This window comes from Dysidea avara, chromosome 5 (genome assembly GCF_963678975.1).
Source record: "Dysidea avara chromosome 5, odDysAvar1.4, whole genome shotgun sequence".
Classification (NCBI taxonomy): Eukaryota; Metazoa; Porifera; class Demospongiae; order Dictyoceratida; family Dysideidae; genus Dysidea; species Dysidea avara.
This window is the reverse complement of record NC_089276.1, coordinates 27938734-27952472: the sequence shown is the minus strand read 5'-3', so window position 1 is coordinate 27952472 and position 13739 is coordinate 27938734. Positions and strand designations below refer to the sequence as shown.

General features: G+C 38.0%; 1 protein-coding gene across 1 annotated transcript in view; it reads right to left on the bottom strand.

Annotated features, from left to right (window-relative positions):
* LOC136256336 (uncharacterized) overlaps window positions 1-13739 on the bottom strand; it is a 78912-nt gene that overhangs the window by 18542 nt on the left and 46631 nt on the right. The window contains exon 9 of the mRNA XM_066049269.1: window positions 8069-8194. Coding sequence (XP_065905341.1) covers window positions 8069-8194 — 126 coding nt within the window. The remainder of the gene's footprint in view (window positions 1-8068; window positions 8195-13739) is intronic.

Below are 13739 nucleotides of genomic sequence, written 5' to 3'. Positions count from 1 at the left end.
TGTGGTAGTTACTAGTGACACAATGAGTTCAACTCCAGAGTTTCAGAGGGATAGCGTAAGTGACGGGTGGATTACAGGAAGGCCGAATTTGACAACGTTCGTTCATGTAAAATCCTCACGTAGTGGTCACGTCATTTATTGTCTGCGGCGCGCGTTTCTGCTTTACTGGCCGCGCGACTCACTACCGTGAGTCTTGATATTACTACTCGCTACTTTTTTCAGTAAGTAATATGTAACTGTAGTGCACTACGTCACGTAAAAGTAATGAGTAATATGTAACTAGTTACAGTTTTAGTGTAACGACCCCAACTCTGCTGACTTTAAAGCATCTAATGATTGGTTAGAAAAGTGGAAAGCTAAACATAACATCAAGAAGATGGTTATTTGTGATGAATCAGGGGAAGTGTCAGGTAAAATGGATGAGCCATGGAAGGAAAGTTGCCTGAAATATTAAAGGGATACAGAGCCTAAAACATTTGGAAAGTTGATGAAACAGGATGCTTTTGGAGACCTTGCCTGAAAAAGGACTGGCTGAAAAAGGAAAAGCTTGTCATGGAGGAAAGAAACATAAGGTAAGAGTAACTGTGGCTTTATTTGTGGATGCTGCTGGTGATAAAGAAAAGCCTATCTAAGTCTGGACATCAGCAAACCCTCGATGCTTTAAACACGTCAACAAAGCACACTTACCAGTAACTTACTTTCAGTGTTGGGCAAGTTACTTTGTAAAAGTAACTAGTTACATATTACATATTACTTGCAACAGAACTATTTAGTTACAGTTACATATTACCCATAAAATAAAGTAACTGTAATAATATTACATATTATATTACTTTGTGTCCACAGCCTTAAGCTGTCACGTGTGAAACTACCACCTTATCACGTGACATGATTAATGTGCAATCTTGGTTATAAGTAAGAAGCTAGTGAATAAGCTTCATTCAGTAGGCCTCGTCACTTCGTTGTGGTTAGGCGTTACTCAGAGGATTACTAACGAGATTACTAACTTCGTTACTTTTAGTAATAATATTACGTCATATTAGACTCGTAACAGTAATTATATTACTTAGGTAACGCGTTACGTTTGTAAGTAAAGTATCTTGCGTTATATTACCTGTTTTCATAGCGTATTTCGTTATATTACTTTGTTACCACAAAAGTAATAATATTACGTAACGCGTTACATAAGTAACGCGTTACTCCCAACACTGCTTACTTTAGTCAAAACAATGCATGGATGTGTGGAGAGATTATGTACACCGTTCTCAAAAAGTTAAATAGTAGCTTGAAGCAGGAATCTTGTTCAATTATTTTGCTTATAGATAATGCTGGTTGTTATCTTGGGGATTTAGTTGGTAAATACAGCAACATCAAGATAGCATTTCTACCTGCAAATACAACTGCAGTTCTTCAGCCTCTTGATTTTAGCAATATTAAAACTTTCAAAGTATATTATCATAAGCTTTCGCGACGCCATGTACTTTCCCTGTTCCTTGGCTTACGATGTTGTACAATCAGTAAACATTCTTAAATCCATCGGGTGGATTGCTCAAGCATGGAAAATGGTGTCATCAGATACTAGTGTTGTACCGATTCCCACATTTTAGGGAAAACCGATATCCGATATATTGTTACCCTGTTTTACCAATAGTTAACCGACGATACCCGATTGTAGGTCTCTACAAGTTTTTTTTATATAACAAGTAAATAAACAACAATTCAAAGTACATGTGATGGAAGTACCACCTGACCCTTAGATATTGCAAAGTCAAGTGCTCCGATAGTCACTAGGCTGCCACGATACGTCCACGCAAGCAGGTTCCAGCTGACCAGCAGGTTCCAGCTGACCTCAGTAAAGAAAAAAACTGGTAGAGCATCTAATCCAGGACACTACACTCAGGTCTCTCTTTGCAGCAAGCAGAGATGCCAACTTCTTGTAAGCAGTAGTGGCCGCACCTCCCATTCCCCAAAAAGTAGAGAATACCAAAGGAGTGAAAGAGCCCATTGCAACATTCCTTACACACTGCTCACACTTACACTGTTTGTCACACTTACACTGTTTGTCACACTCATACCTTTTATATAGAGAAGAAACTGCGGTGTTATGATAACTAGGAGCAGTGGAATTAAAAACTCTTGCATCAAAGAAAGTATTTTGATGACAGTTTCCCCAAAATCCTTGCACACTGACATCCAGGCATCATCCTCAACATTAGCTGTGAAAAGATAGGGGTTGTAACACTGGCTCAATTGCCACACTTCAGACAAAGCAGCTGTGGTGAAATCCCTAAGTTCATTATGACATAGAGTAGGGAAACCACCAGATGCACAGTTCATTGCATGATCAACAGTGAAGCCATGACCACACACACACTTAGCAGGTAAGCCACTGGGCAACCATCCATAACACAAACACAATGCATCCCTAAAAGCATCTTTATGGAGTGTAAATCCATGTTCTTCAATGGGAAGCACTGATAGCCAAGAAGAGGCACCTTTCTCACTAGACAAAGAAACAATGCGATGTAAATTGGCTTGCAAAAGGGGAGCAAGCTCTGAAGTTATACATGTGTATACTCCACTAAAAGTAGAGCTAGTAAAGCCAATGTTGTGAGATTGTACACTTAACTCAAAGTTGCTAGTCAGACAAGTGGGTTAGGGCCTGAACCATCACTGTTTATCTTTGTGGTTACCACAAAACATAAACAAATTACCTAAATACATACCAGAGCCTTTGACACTGGATTCAGTGGAATGGAATAATGGACTGGAATGGTGGACTGCAATGGTGGAATGGAACAGTAATTAGGTAATTTCAGTCAGTGGTCACCACTTTATAAAGACCACCTTCTAACAAATATCACATCTAAGACTGTTTTACTTTGATGTTTAAATTGCTGCTATCTTGTTTTAGAGTGTATCCCCATAGGATGTTCTTTAACGTGCCTAAAAAAGTCAGAGTATTATATGATTTGTAATACAGTAATACCCCATGTAAAAAAAGCTTGGCTATACAAATATGACATGTCCATGAATCAAACTAAAAGTAACTGATGACCAAAGGAACTAATATCTGTTAGATAACGGTATGCATAATTCCCTTTGATCTTTGAGATAATGAGGTCTTTAAAAATCTACTAAGAGACCTGCTAGCAGGTCCTTGAAATGGTTAGAGACCTGCTAGCAGAAAGACCTCAGGAATTGCAAATCTCACTTTTGATCATTGATTTGCTATGCTCTTCCAGCACATGCAGGCTAATAGCCCACAGTGGGTGACTAGTCACCCAAACCAACAGCATTGCAACCATTCCATTCATTTTATAAGCATGCCAAAAGGAATTCGATTGTGGGCTTGAATTATACTTAAAGGGAAGTGATTGTGGGTTTTACGTTATGTCAAAATGATGCAGGTTACCATGTTCAGTAAAGGAAAATTACAAGTGCAGTAAAAAAAAAACGGGTGCAGTGGAAAAGGATGAAATTACAAGTACAGTGAAAAAGGATGAAGTTACAACTGCAGTGAATAGGATAAAACTGTACAAGGGAAGTATCTAATGTGTACACATATTCATTTACATTATCACTTTTAATTAATGTTAATTGTAAAATTCGAAGCTCCAGCAAAGGTCATGTTTGGCATTTTATTTTCTTCTTCCCTTGGAGCCACCATCATTTTTCGTTTTCTGAATCATATCCTTTCAATCAACATCATCTAGCACGTTATTAGTACCAGAAGCAGTATTATTAAGAACATCTGAAGTGAGTGGCCGCAGCTTTTCACCAATCTGTTTATAAGACCTAACAGCTGTGCTGGAATGTCCAGTTCTTTGTGTAATAAGCTGTTCATCAACCCCTGCCTCAAACAAACGAGTTGCAGTGGTTACCTTTAAAGAGTGGTTGTAGAATAACCATCAATACCAGCAGATTTGAATAAATTTGGGACCATCTTCTAAAACATGTTGTGTCCAATAGGAACAGTACTAAATCAACAGTCTCCTTTTGGACAAACAAGTGGCTTCAAATAAAATGCATCATCAGGTCGATTCTTAGGGCACCCAGACATGTAAAATTTATACAACCTTATTAAGCACCTTTCAGGAGGAGTATCAACATTTTGATAATGCACCACTACTTTTGGCTCTTTCTAGATACAAGGCCTTCTAGACACATCTTCGGTGTAGTTTAAGTATGCCCTTTCATTGGGAGGTTCAAACAGCTCAATTTGAGAAGGCCTAAATCTAAGTTGTCTGTGTTCTGCTCTACTTCTTAATGAAATCAAAAGGCCACAGTAAAACACAATCATGTTGATAAGTTACTGTTGGGACGGTAAGGAATAAACTCAATCTCCTTCATTTCTCATAAAGCAACCACACGTGTTCACACTTTGAAGTCAAATTTCATTGGCTATATATACAATGACGATTTCAAAACAACAGATTATCTAAACCCACAATGACTCCACCAAAGTGCCCATATAAAACTGGCCCCATTATTTAAGTCAGTTAGTGACCATGCCCTTGGATCTTTGTGGATTTTAAAAACCGAAAAACCGAACGAAGCGAGGTTTTTAAAATCCACGAAGATCCTTGTTCTAGGTCTCTAGCATACACATATCTCCTGATTTATAGTTAGTTTTGATATAGCAGTTATAATAGTGTACATAAAATTCTGTTTAACAGTTGAAAATGTGTTCATCAGTATCATCATTTTCTTCAACCTCTTCTGAATTCTCACAATTTTCTTTCTCCTCGACAGTCCCCACAAGCTGTTACACACTTCAAAATATTTTTTTGACAAGAACATATGTTGGTTCCACAAGAGTTTTTGGATGTCAATTTATATTTGCACCGCACAAACTTCAGCAAACTGTCTGGTACAACATCTAAATCTGTCATAACTGGTCTTAGCACATCCCGGTCAAGCCTCCAACCCCACTGCTGGGGGTCCAAATTATCATGTTCATTTACAAGTCTCTTCCATAGTGTTAACTGTAAATAACTCTTAAACTATGATAAAAAGCAGTTTTAAAAGCACCTCTGCAATCCACACATACTGAAAGAAAGAAATGGTGCACGCACCCCAGCTATATCAATTATCATCTGAAAAGTGAAATATCCATTATGCTTCGTTGTCAGCTGTATTCAACCTGTTACACAGTAGTACGAATTAAGAACTGTTTGAAAAGCACCTCCACAATCAAAATGCAAACGATTTCGCTATGAAGGGAAGCCATCATGTGCTACTGCAAATCAATACATTTTGCTATCAGCAAAGATGAATGGGACACAAAGGAGGACACTAAAAAGTCCATGAAAATGCATTGTACATACTGCGGTATGTCAAAAGGCACCTCTACAGTGAAAAAATCAAGCCTGTAGTCTCAGCCGTTATCGAGTTACGCTTGTCTGAAGGCATCACTCGTCCCCTAGAAAGAGATCAGCTAGAAAAAATCATCCTGTAGAGAGTTCAGCTACAAAGAAACCATCCTGTAGAGAGATCAGCTAGAAACAAGTCACCTGTAGAGACATCAGCTACAAAGAAACCATCCTGTAGAGAGTTCAGTTACAAACAAATCACCCTGCAGAGAGTTTGGCTACAAAAAATCACCTGACTGCCTGATTGACTTGATCACTTCACAGCTGAACCCTCTACAAGGTGGCTTATTCTAACTGATCTCTCTACAGTTTGATTTGTTTGTAGCTGAACTCTCTACAAGGTGACGTTTTCTAGCTGAGCTATCTCTTGTTTCTAGCTGATCTCTCTACAGAGTAACTTGTTAGTAAAGCTGAAGTCTTTACATGGTGGATTTTGGTTATTAAACTCTCTGCATGAAGACTTGATTGTGGCAGAAGTTCTACAGAGTGAATGGTTTGTAGCTGAACTTTCTCCAGGGTGCATGACTTGTTTATAGCTGAACTCTCTTCAGTGTGATTTGTAATGTTCTGAATCACTACAGCAATATATTTGTAGCTCTATAGGGTGACTTACTTCTTGCTGAACTGTCTATAAGATAAACTATTTGCAGCTGAATTCCCTACAGAATGATTTGTAGAATTCTATAATGGAGTAAATAAACAAGTACACGAAAAAGTTTGGAATTTTCAACTAGAGTAGGGACCATAGCATATCGATAAAAAGTACTGAAACAAGTTGGAGTAGTCCATGATATTAAATCACTGTAAAACAATAAGAAGTGTTATATCCCTACTGTGCATTTAGCACAGTAGGGATATAACACTTCTTATATTACTCCAACTTGTTTCAGTACTTTTTATCGATATGCTATGGTCCCTACTCTAGTTGAAAATTCCAAACTTTTTCGTGTACTTATTTGTTAACTTTTTTTGTAAATAATTTTATTATGACTGGTGAACCTACGCATACCGCATCTGAAAAGGCTCCGCGCACCCCAGCTATATCAATTATCGTGTGAAAAGTGAAGTATCCATTACGCTTCGTTGTCAGCTATGTTCAACCCGTTACACAGCATTTCGAATCAAGAACTGTTCGAAAAGCACCTCTACAATCCACGAATACCAAAAGAAAGAAATTGTGCCGCACACCCCAATCATATTAATTGTCGTCTGAAGTATCCATTACGCTTCGCTGTAGGCTATGTTCAACCTGTTACACAGCAGTACGAATCAAGAACTGTTTGAAAAGCACCTCTGCATATCAAAATAGTCACAATGAAAAATACTGACGATTTCCGTTTCGAAGGGAAGCCATCACATGCTCGCGCCAAATCGACACCTTTCCCTGTCAGCAAAGATGAATGGGACACAAAGGAGGACACTGGTAAGTCCATGAAGAATGCATTGTATGTACTGCGGTATGCCAAAAGGCACCTGTCAGGCTGAAGCAACGTCGAGCAGTGAAAAAATCAAGCCCGTAGCCTTAGCTGTTATCGAGTTACGCTTGTCTGAAGGAATCAGTCAGTCAGTCACTCAGTCAGTCAGTTACTCAGTCAGTCAGTAGAAAATTCCGTTGAACAAAAAAAATTTTAAATTCCGTAGCAACTTGTTGAAAGTATTTCGGGTTGATCTGAAAGCTTGTTTGGGCTTAGTTTTACTTCACCAATACTGCCTCATCGTCGTAAGGGAAAATTGAGGCTGATTTTTGGGTGATATTATTTTGTGGGCCACGCTTACTCCTTTGTGGTCCCTACTATACAGTTACTATCGTACTGTATGATTAGCTGAATGTTCTATTAGGGTGACTGTTCTATTAGAGTATCTCGATCTCGCACTTGCTACACAGAATTGGCTTTCGAATCATAACTCAGTGGTTTGTAATCCAATTCTTTTGTACTACTGCAAGGACTTTCTATGAAGCTTATTCCAGCTATACACTGATTTTCAGCTCATTGCTCTAAGCAATTTGCCTAGTAGGTGTAAAAATTAATACTTTTTATTCATAAAAATCAATCGTGTAATTGTGACACAGGTTGGGTTTTGTGTCATATCTCCATGGTCTTTATCTTGATTCCTTTCAAACCGCCAAAAGGCACTCCTACAATGGTTACTCCATCTACATAGCAATTTTCAACTCATTCCATGAAGCGGTTTACCCTGTAGGTGTGACAACAAATTGATCTTGTTTTACACGAATAATTGGTCATAACTCCCGAACCATTCATCGGATTTGCACCAAATGTGATGCTAGGATTCGCTTTGGACTCCCTTTCTGTATGCCAAATTTCAAGGTAATCGGAGTATGCGTTTGCATTTATAGCAATTTTTGAAAGTGTGCGAAAACAAAACAAAAAAAAAAAAAAAAAGAAAAAAAAAGTCGAAACTTTGGCAGCTCGTATCTTGGAAATGGCTGGCATGATTTCCTTCAAATTTGGTATGTAGACTCCCCTGGCTGGTGGGCAACTCCGTAGCAACTTTGGTTCCAATCGGATAAGGGATCACCGAGATACAAAAGTATGAAAATGACGTTTTCTTTCTTCCTGTCAATATACCCACGGTGTGGCGCTCCGGCTTCTTGGGCCACACGACACACGATATATGTACTTTAATTGTCAGCCTATTTGAAAGGCTATACAAGATTACATGATACATACCTCTACATCCACTAAATTTTTATTTATTGACTTCAGCTGAGTTAACAAAGGATTCTTTCCTGTGTCTGACTGTGATACTGTTTGATCACTGGAGTCCTTCATTGTCTTCATTACCACTTTTGTAACCTACAAGAGAATATTTGACATTTGTAATTATATATCTGATGTATAGTGTAGTATAACATTACACTTGTAGTATAGCTTAGTGTAAAATGGCATTATTTTGAATGCTGTAAAAGTCATTTTACTTTTAATGGTAACAAAAGTGAAAGCCTATGCCAGCTCATTTTAACGTTGGTTAACAGGACCATCATAAAAGTATATTCTAGAGAACTGCTTTTCCGTGCTTATTCACAAATATTGATTGTCTGTACAAATGAAACATGTGCCGCACAGCCAATAACACTATTATACTTTTCACTTTACATGTAACCACAATTTCATGTACTTACTAGGAGCTGACAGACTAGTACACTTGTAACAGTGGATCAAACTTAATTCACATTATTTACAGTACCACTTCCTCATTATCAAAATACATCACTCAAATCCTGATTTGTCAAACAAGTCAGGTAATGTGACTTGTTCAGATAGAAACATTTGAAAGTTCAGAGGGAAATGTAACAGTATCCCATACATGTTGATTTTAGTCTAATTTATGTTTTTAACATCCATTTGCAAGGTGAGAGCTCAACTGACATAGTTTTTTTTACATTGTTCACTGACTGTATTTTTGTTCAAAACTATTACACATATGTGACCATCTTAGCAAAAAAAAAACCACCACAACTTCCTTTTATTTTATAATTATCTATAGTTTCTAAGGAAAGTTATTATTATGCATGGTGAGTATATAATTTTAGAATTATAGCACCAGACTGTATATAGGAAGGGCATGCAAGGAAATCGATTTATACAGCAAACATACTGTAAACTACAGGAACTTACATTTACAGCCATAACTTCCGTTTGCATTAGTCTATAGCATTGCGATTTGGCTTAAAATTTTACTATGCATTGGAAAATGAATAAAGATATGATTTTAGCTCTGTAGTAATTTATGCATACATGTATGAAGACAACAATGATGATGACCTTATATCTACTGAATCATAAACAAATGTTTATGACCTGACCATTGGGGCTACAGAAATGAAACAAAGAATTTCCAACTCTCTCCCTCTGCATTGAATTAATATTTACCCGTATTTTAACCTGGAAAAAGAATATATGCTTCAGTTACTTGCTTGTAAGTTTAATGCAGGGTCTATATAGAGTACTCAAACTGACTGTTTTTAACAAAATACTTGTTGTTGCCACCTGTCTTGCTAATAGTAATCAAGAGTATTAGTATTAGCCTGTGATAGATCACTTTGTGCAGTAACACAGATATTCAGTAATACATGTAATAGTTGTAACACAGGCATGAGGGCTTTGCCTGATATGTATGCCCGACTGCCCAAGGGCATACATATCAGGCAAAGCCCGAACGCCCCGTGTTACAGCTAATATGTAACACTTATTAGGCTGATAGCCTGTACAGGGCGATAAATCACCCAAGCCAATACAAGTGCAGCCACTGGATGTATTATATATGCATACCTAAAATTTTCGATTATGGGTCAGCAACTGCTACATTCTGGTTACCTTCGGTTACAATGAATGGACATATCCTAGAGATATCACAGAGAATTTCTGTTACGCAAGTTGTTTTAATCAGTGCTATTGAGCCATTTATGGGATAATGAAGGATTTTACTAAAGGCCTAGATAGGTAAGCTTGCTTGTGAAGTGGTTACTCCATGCAGAGTGGTAGCTTCGTGATGGGGGCATTTCCGTACTTGAAAATGTGCAAAATAGATCGGTGAATAAGCTACCGCAGCTAGTTCTCACCTTATCCCAACGTTTTTCAACTCATAATGTTTTCACCTTATCCCAACATTTTTCAACTCATTTTTCAACTTGATTTTGCTATTGAGTGGTTTTCATAGTGAAATCCAAGTCGTGCATCCTAATCACGTGAGTATTAATTGATCCCTACAATCAATTTCGACATCAACGTCTATACAATCACTGCCCAGCTAACTGGGCTACATACGAAATGTAGCCCGGGCGGCTCCTTTGATCTGAGGTGTGAAAGTGTTATGTAACATGCTTACATAACAGCTACATGCATATAGTAGCCTTGTGTTTTATTTTTCTTGCATGGATTTTTAAATTACACATGTGGTCGTGTTCAGAATCACACGTGTGTAGGCACTCATGTGCAAATGGTATTTGAGTGGTACTGTATGTATGTATGTATGTATAATATGTGTATATATGTGTGTATATGTACACACGTAATAGTTGAATCATGGGCCCGAATGATTTGGCTGATATGTACCGTACACCCAAGCATGAGGGCCACAGAGCTGCAGACCTGCAGGCGTAGGTATACATGCCTGGCAAATCACGAGGGCACCTGATACAGTTGATATGTACTATGCATCCCACGCCCTTACTAAGCAATAAATAACACAAGCCAACATGTCATCCACTTACTGATTCAATTTATAAACAAGACTGATCATATCAAAACTATTGTACACATTTTGTCAAATGAAGCCTTACAATTCTTGTATCGAATATTTACGTAAACTTTTGTATACAGATACTCAAGAAAATGGAGCGGTCGGTGCGTACCAGGAAGTTGAGGTATAATAAATCTAATTACAAAGAGTTAAGCTCTGTGAAATTACCTCGGGGGACAAAGAGAAGCCAAAGAACGATGGCGGAGGATCAGCTTTATCCTGTAAATATTTTGGAGAGGAGGGACGGTCAGGTTAAGGTGCACTACGTAGGATACGATGATGAATATGATGAGTGGAAAGAAGAAGGAGACCTGGAAGACTTAAATGAAGACTCGAATGAACATCATTTAGAAGCGTCGCTGTCGGATAACGTAGTAATGGAAGCGTATTCTTTGTATAAGGATTTGGGTGTGAGGATAAAGAGGGGTCTGCTGTGCAGCAGAACTTCTTCACCGTTGATAAAAGTGGTAATGCCGTTTGATATGCTCCTATTTAATGGTGGTTTAAAGGAGGCTGGTATCCGTTCCAAGAAAGTAGGAGGCGTCCAGCACTACAAGATAACGCACTACAGAGATCTGGATGTGTTGCTTGGGCGAAACTGGCACGTCCGAGGCATCAATGCTAATGGAGATTACGGGTTTGTGGTGTGTGACACTGTTGATTTCTGTCTTAAAAAGAGCAGGAAACTGGTAGACTATGTTCCTACTGACAATGGCCCACGCTGCTGTACAATTGACCCAGGGTATACACTAACGTTTAGTTTTGTATTTAATTACGGTTTACCAGACACATTTGGTAAAGACCCTGTTGTATTTTATCATAACTTGTGACTTACATTTTATGATACTGAGAAAGTTCATGTATTTGTTAGAATTACAACATTACTGATATCTTGTTTACAGTCACTGCAGGTGAAGTTGCTGCGGCTACCGTTAATCGTCAGGCAAAGTTTATAGATAAGAAAATGTTTCAGATACAAGCTTCTAGTTGTTACTGGAATTTTGTTTAGCAGTACATGATCGTTTGTTATGTCCATGTTGCTGGCATTCACTGCAAGTTAGCTGTCGTTTAGTTCTTTGATGTCCTTCATCTTCTAACTGCTCAATCCTATTTTGCTTCTGTAACATTTGCATAAGTGAATCTATGTTTTTGTGGTTAGAGGCTCGTTGGAAATGTTTAGTACAAATGTCATTCAATTTTTCTAAGCCTTGCTGTGTGAACCTTACTAAACTTCTGTGCAAGGATAAAAATTCGACCACATGCATAGCGAAAGCGTGTAAATATGGAGTTACATCCTTTGTCTGATAAATTGAAAGGAAAAGTTCCATCCATTCCTTAATTTTTTTTCCAATTTCTGCTGTATTATGAACTTCATCAGTATTAATAGCCATGATTACTGGGTAAAAGTCGTTCCAAAGCTTTCCAAGTTTCTTAGCTTTGGGGAGATCAGGGAACAAAGTAGAAATATCAATACTTTTGAAAAGTCTTACTTTTTCAGGTCCCGTCAAGTCTCTGTGTTTGATTGGTTCTTTTGACTGTTTGTCAGTGATCCATTTAAAGCGAATTTTGCACTCATTCAAAAATTCTTCGTAACGCTGAGAGTAGCTGCCACCAGGTATAGCCTTTGTAGATTTGGTAATATTATCTTTAATGTAAATGTCACGGATCAACAGCTCAATCAACGTATCGGAAATGCGAAGAAACAAATGTAAAGTGTCAATAACCACCCTCTCTGTTGGAATAAAAGGAAACAGTGGATCTCTACTGCAGTTAAATTTATCTTTGTTCTTTTTCCCTAGCTTAACCTTTTCTTTAATTTCTTCTATGGTTCGTGCTCCTTTGCTGGGGTCAGTAATAGACCACTCCAGCTTTAGATCTCCTCGTTTTAACCTTGGACACTTGCACCATATGCATGCAAACTCAGAATTTGCGGCATCCAGGCCACAAACTGTAGCCAAAAATTTCCAGTCACCTCCTAGAAAAAAAACGATTTTAAAGATTTGTTCATTGATTTTTACAATCTGTAAATCTGATGCTTCCTGTAAAATATCTTCTAAGCCAGATGCCAGCTGCTCGTAGTCTTCTGAAATCTTCAAAATTGCCACAGTATAATTTCCAAAGACTGAACAAGCCTTTTTTTCTTCTTCGATAATTGTAAAAGCAACATTTACAATATTGAGTCCTCTGGCTATACGCGTTCCGTCACCTGTTAGTTTAATTCTGATTGTATTAGAAAGTGATACTCCTTCTTTCGAAGCTCTTTGGACAAATATTGTTAAACGCTGAATGATTCGTGATTTTAAACTTTGTTGAACACCGGTGACTCCATTCGGACAACTCCTTATGTTAAACTTGGAATTTAATGTCTTGGTTAACTTTTTTATTTGGTGAGAGCTTGGTAAGTCAGATACCATAGTTAATTCGTGGTATGCCTCATTGGAGATGGTGAATTTATCTTTAATATAAAGTACAGAACGCTGACTTGTAAAAGGGGTTTCATGTTGCAAACTAGCAACTTTACAAAAAGTACCTTTTGTTATGTCTAAAGTTATGCTTTTCCCAGTATCTACTTGTTCAAACTCTAATAACTGAGGCTTGAGTCCTTCTTTCTCATACTGTACTAGTGTCCTTCGAATATTTCCTACCATCCCTTTTTGCCGGTTATGCTGCTGTTGTCTGGTACAATCAGAGAGTGGCTTTATCGGCTGTCTGCTCTGTTCTTTGACTATAGATTTCAGTTCTTTAATTTCTTCTTCACACTTTCTACGTTTAGCTACTTGTTGGTTAAGTTCTTGTTCAAGTTTCCGTTTCATCTGCCGAGTGTATTCAAATGTATTAACAGTAAAAGGCCATGTAGATTTTTTCCACTTGTTTAATTGCTCTTTACGACCTGTGCCACCTAGACGGGAGATTTTTCTGCCCATTCTTCGCAACTTTTCTCGGAAAGTTGCCCTAACATTATCAGTGATGCTTAGTGGAATATCACAAAGGCTAAAAACTTTACTGATAACTCTTTCACACAACAATCCTGTCGCTGTTAAATCAGCATGGTTTACATGAGCGGCTTCTTTATCCTCTGTCAGGTCGTACCTTGGCACC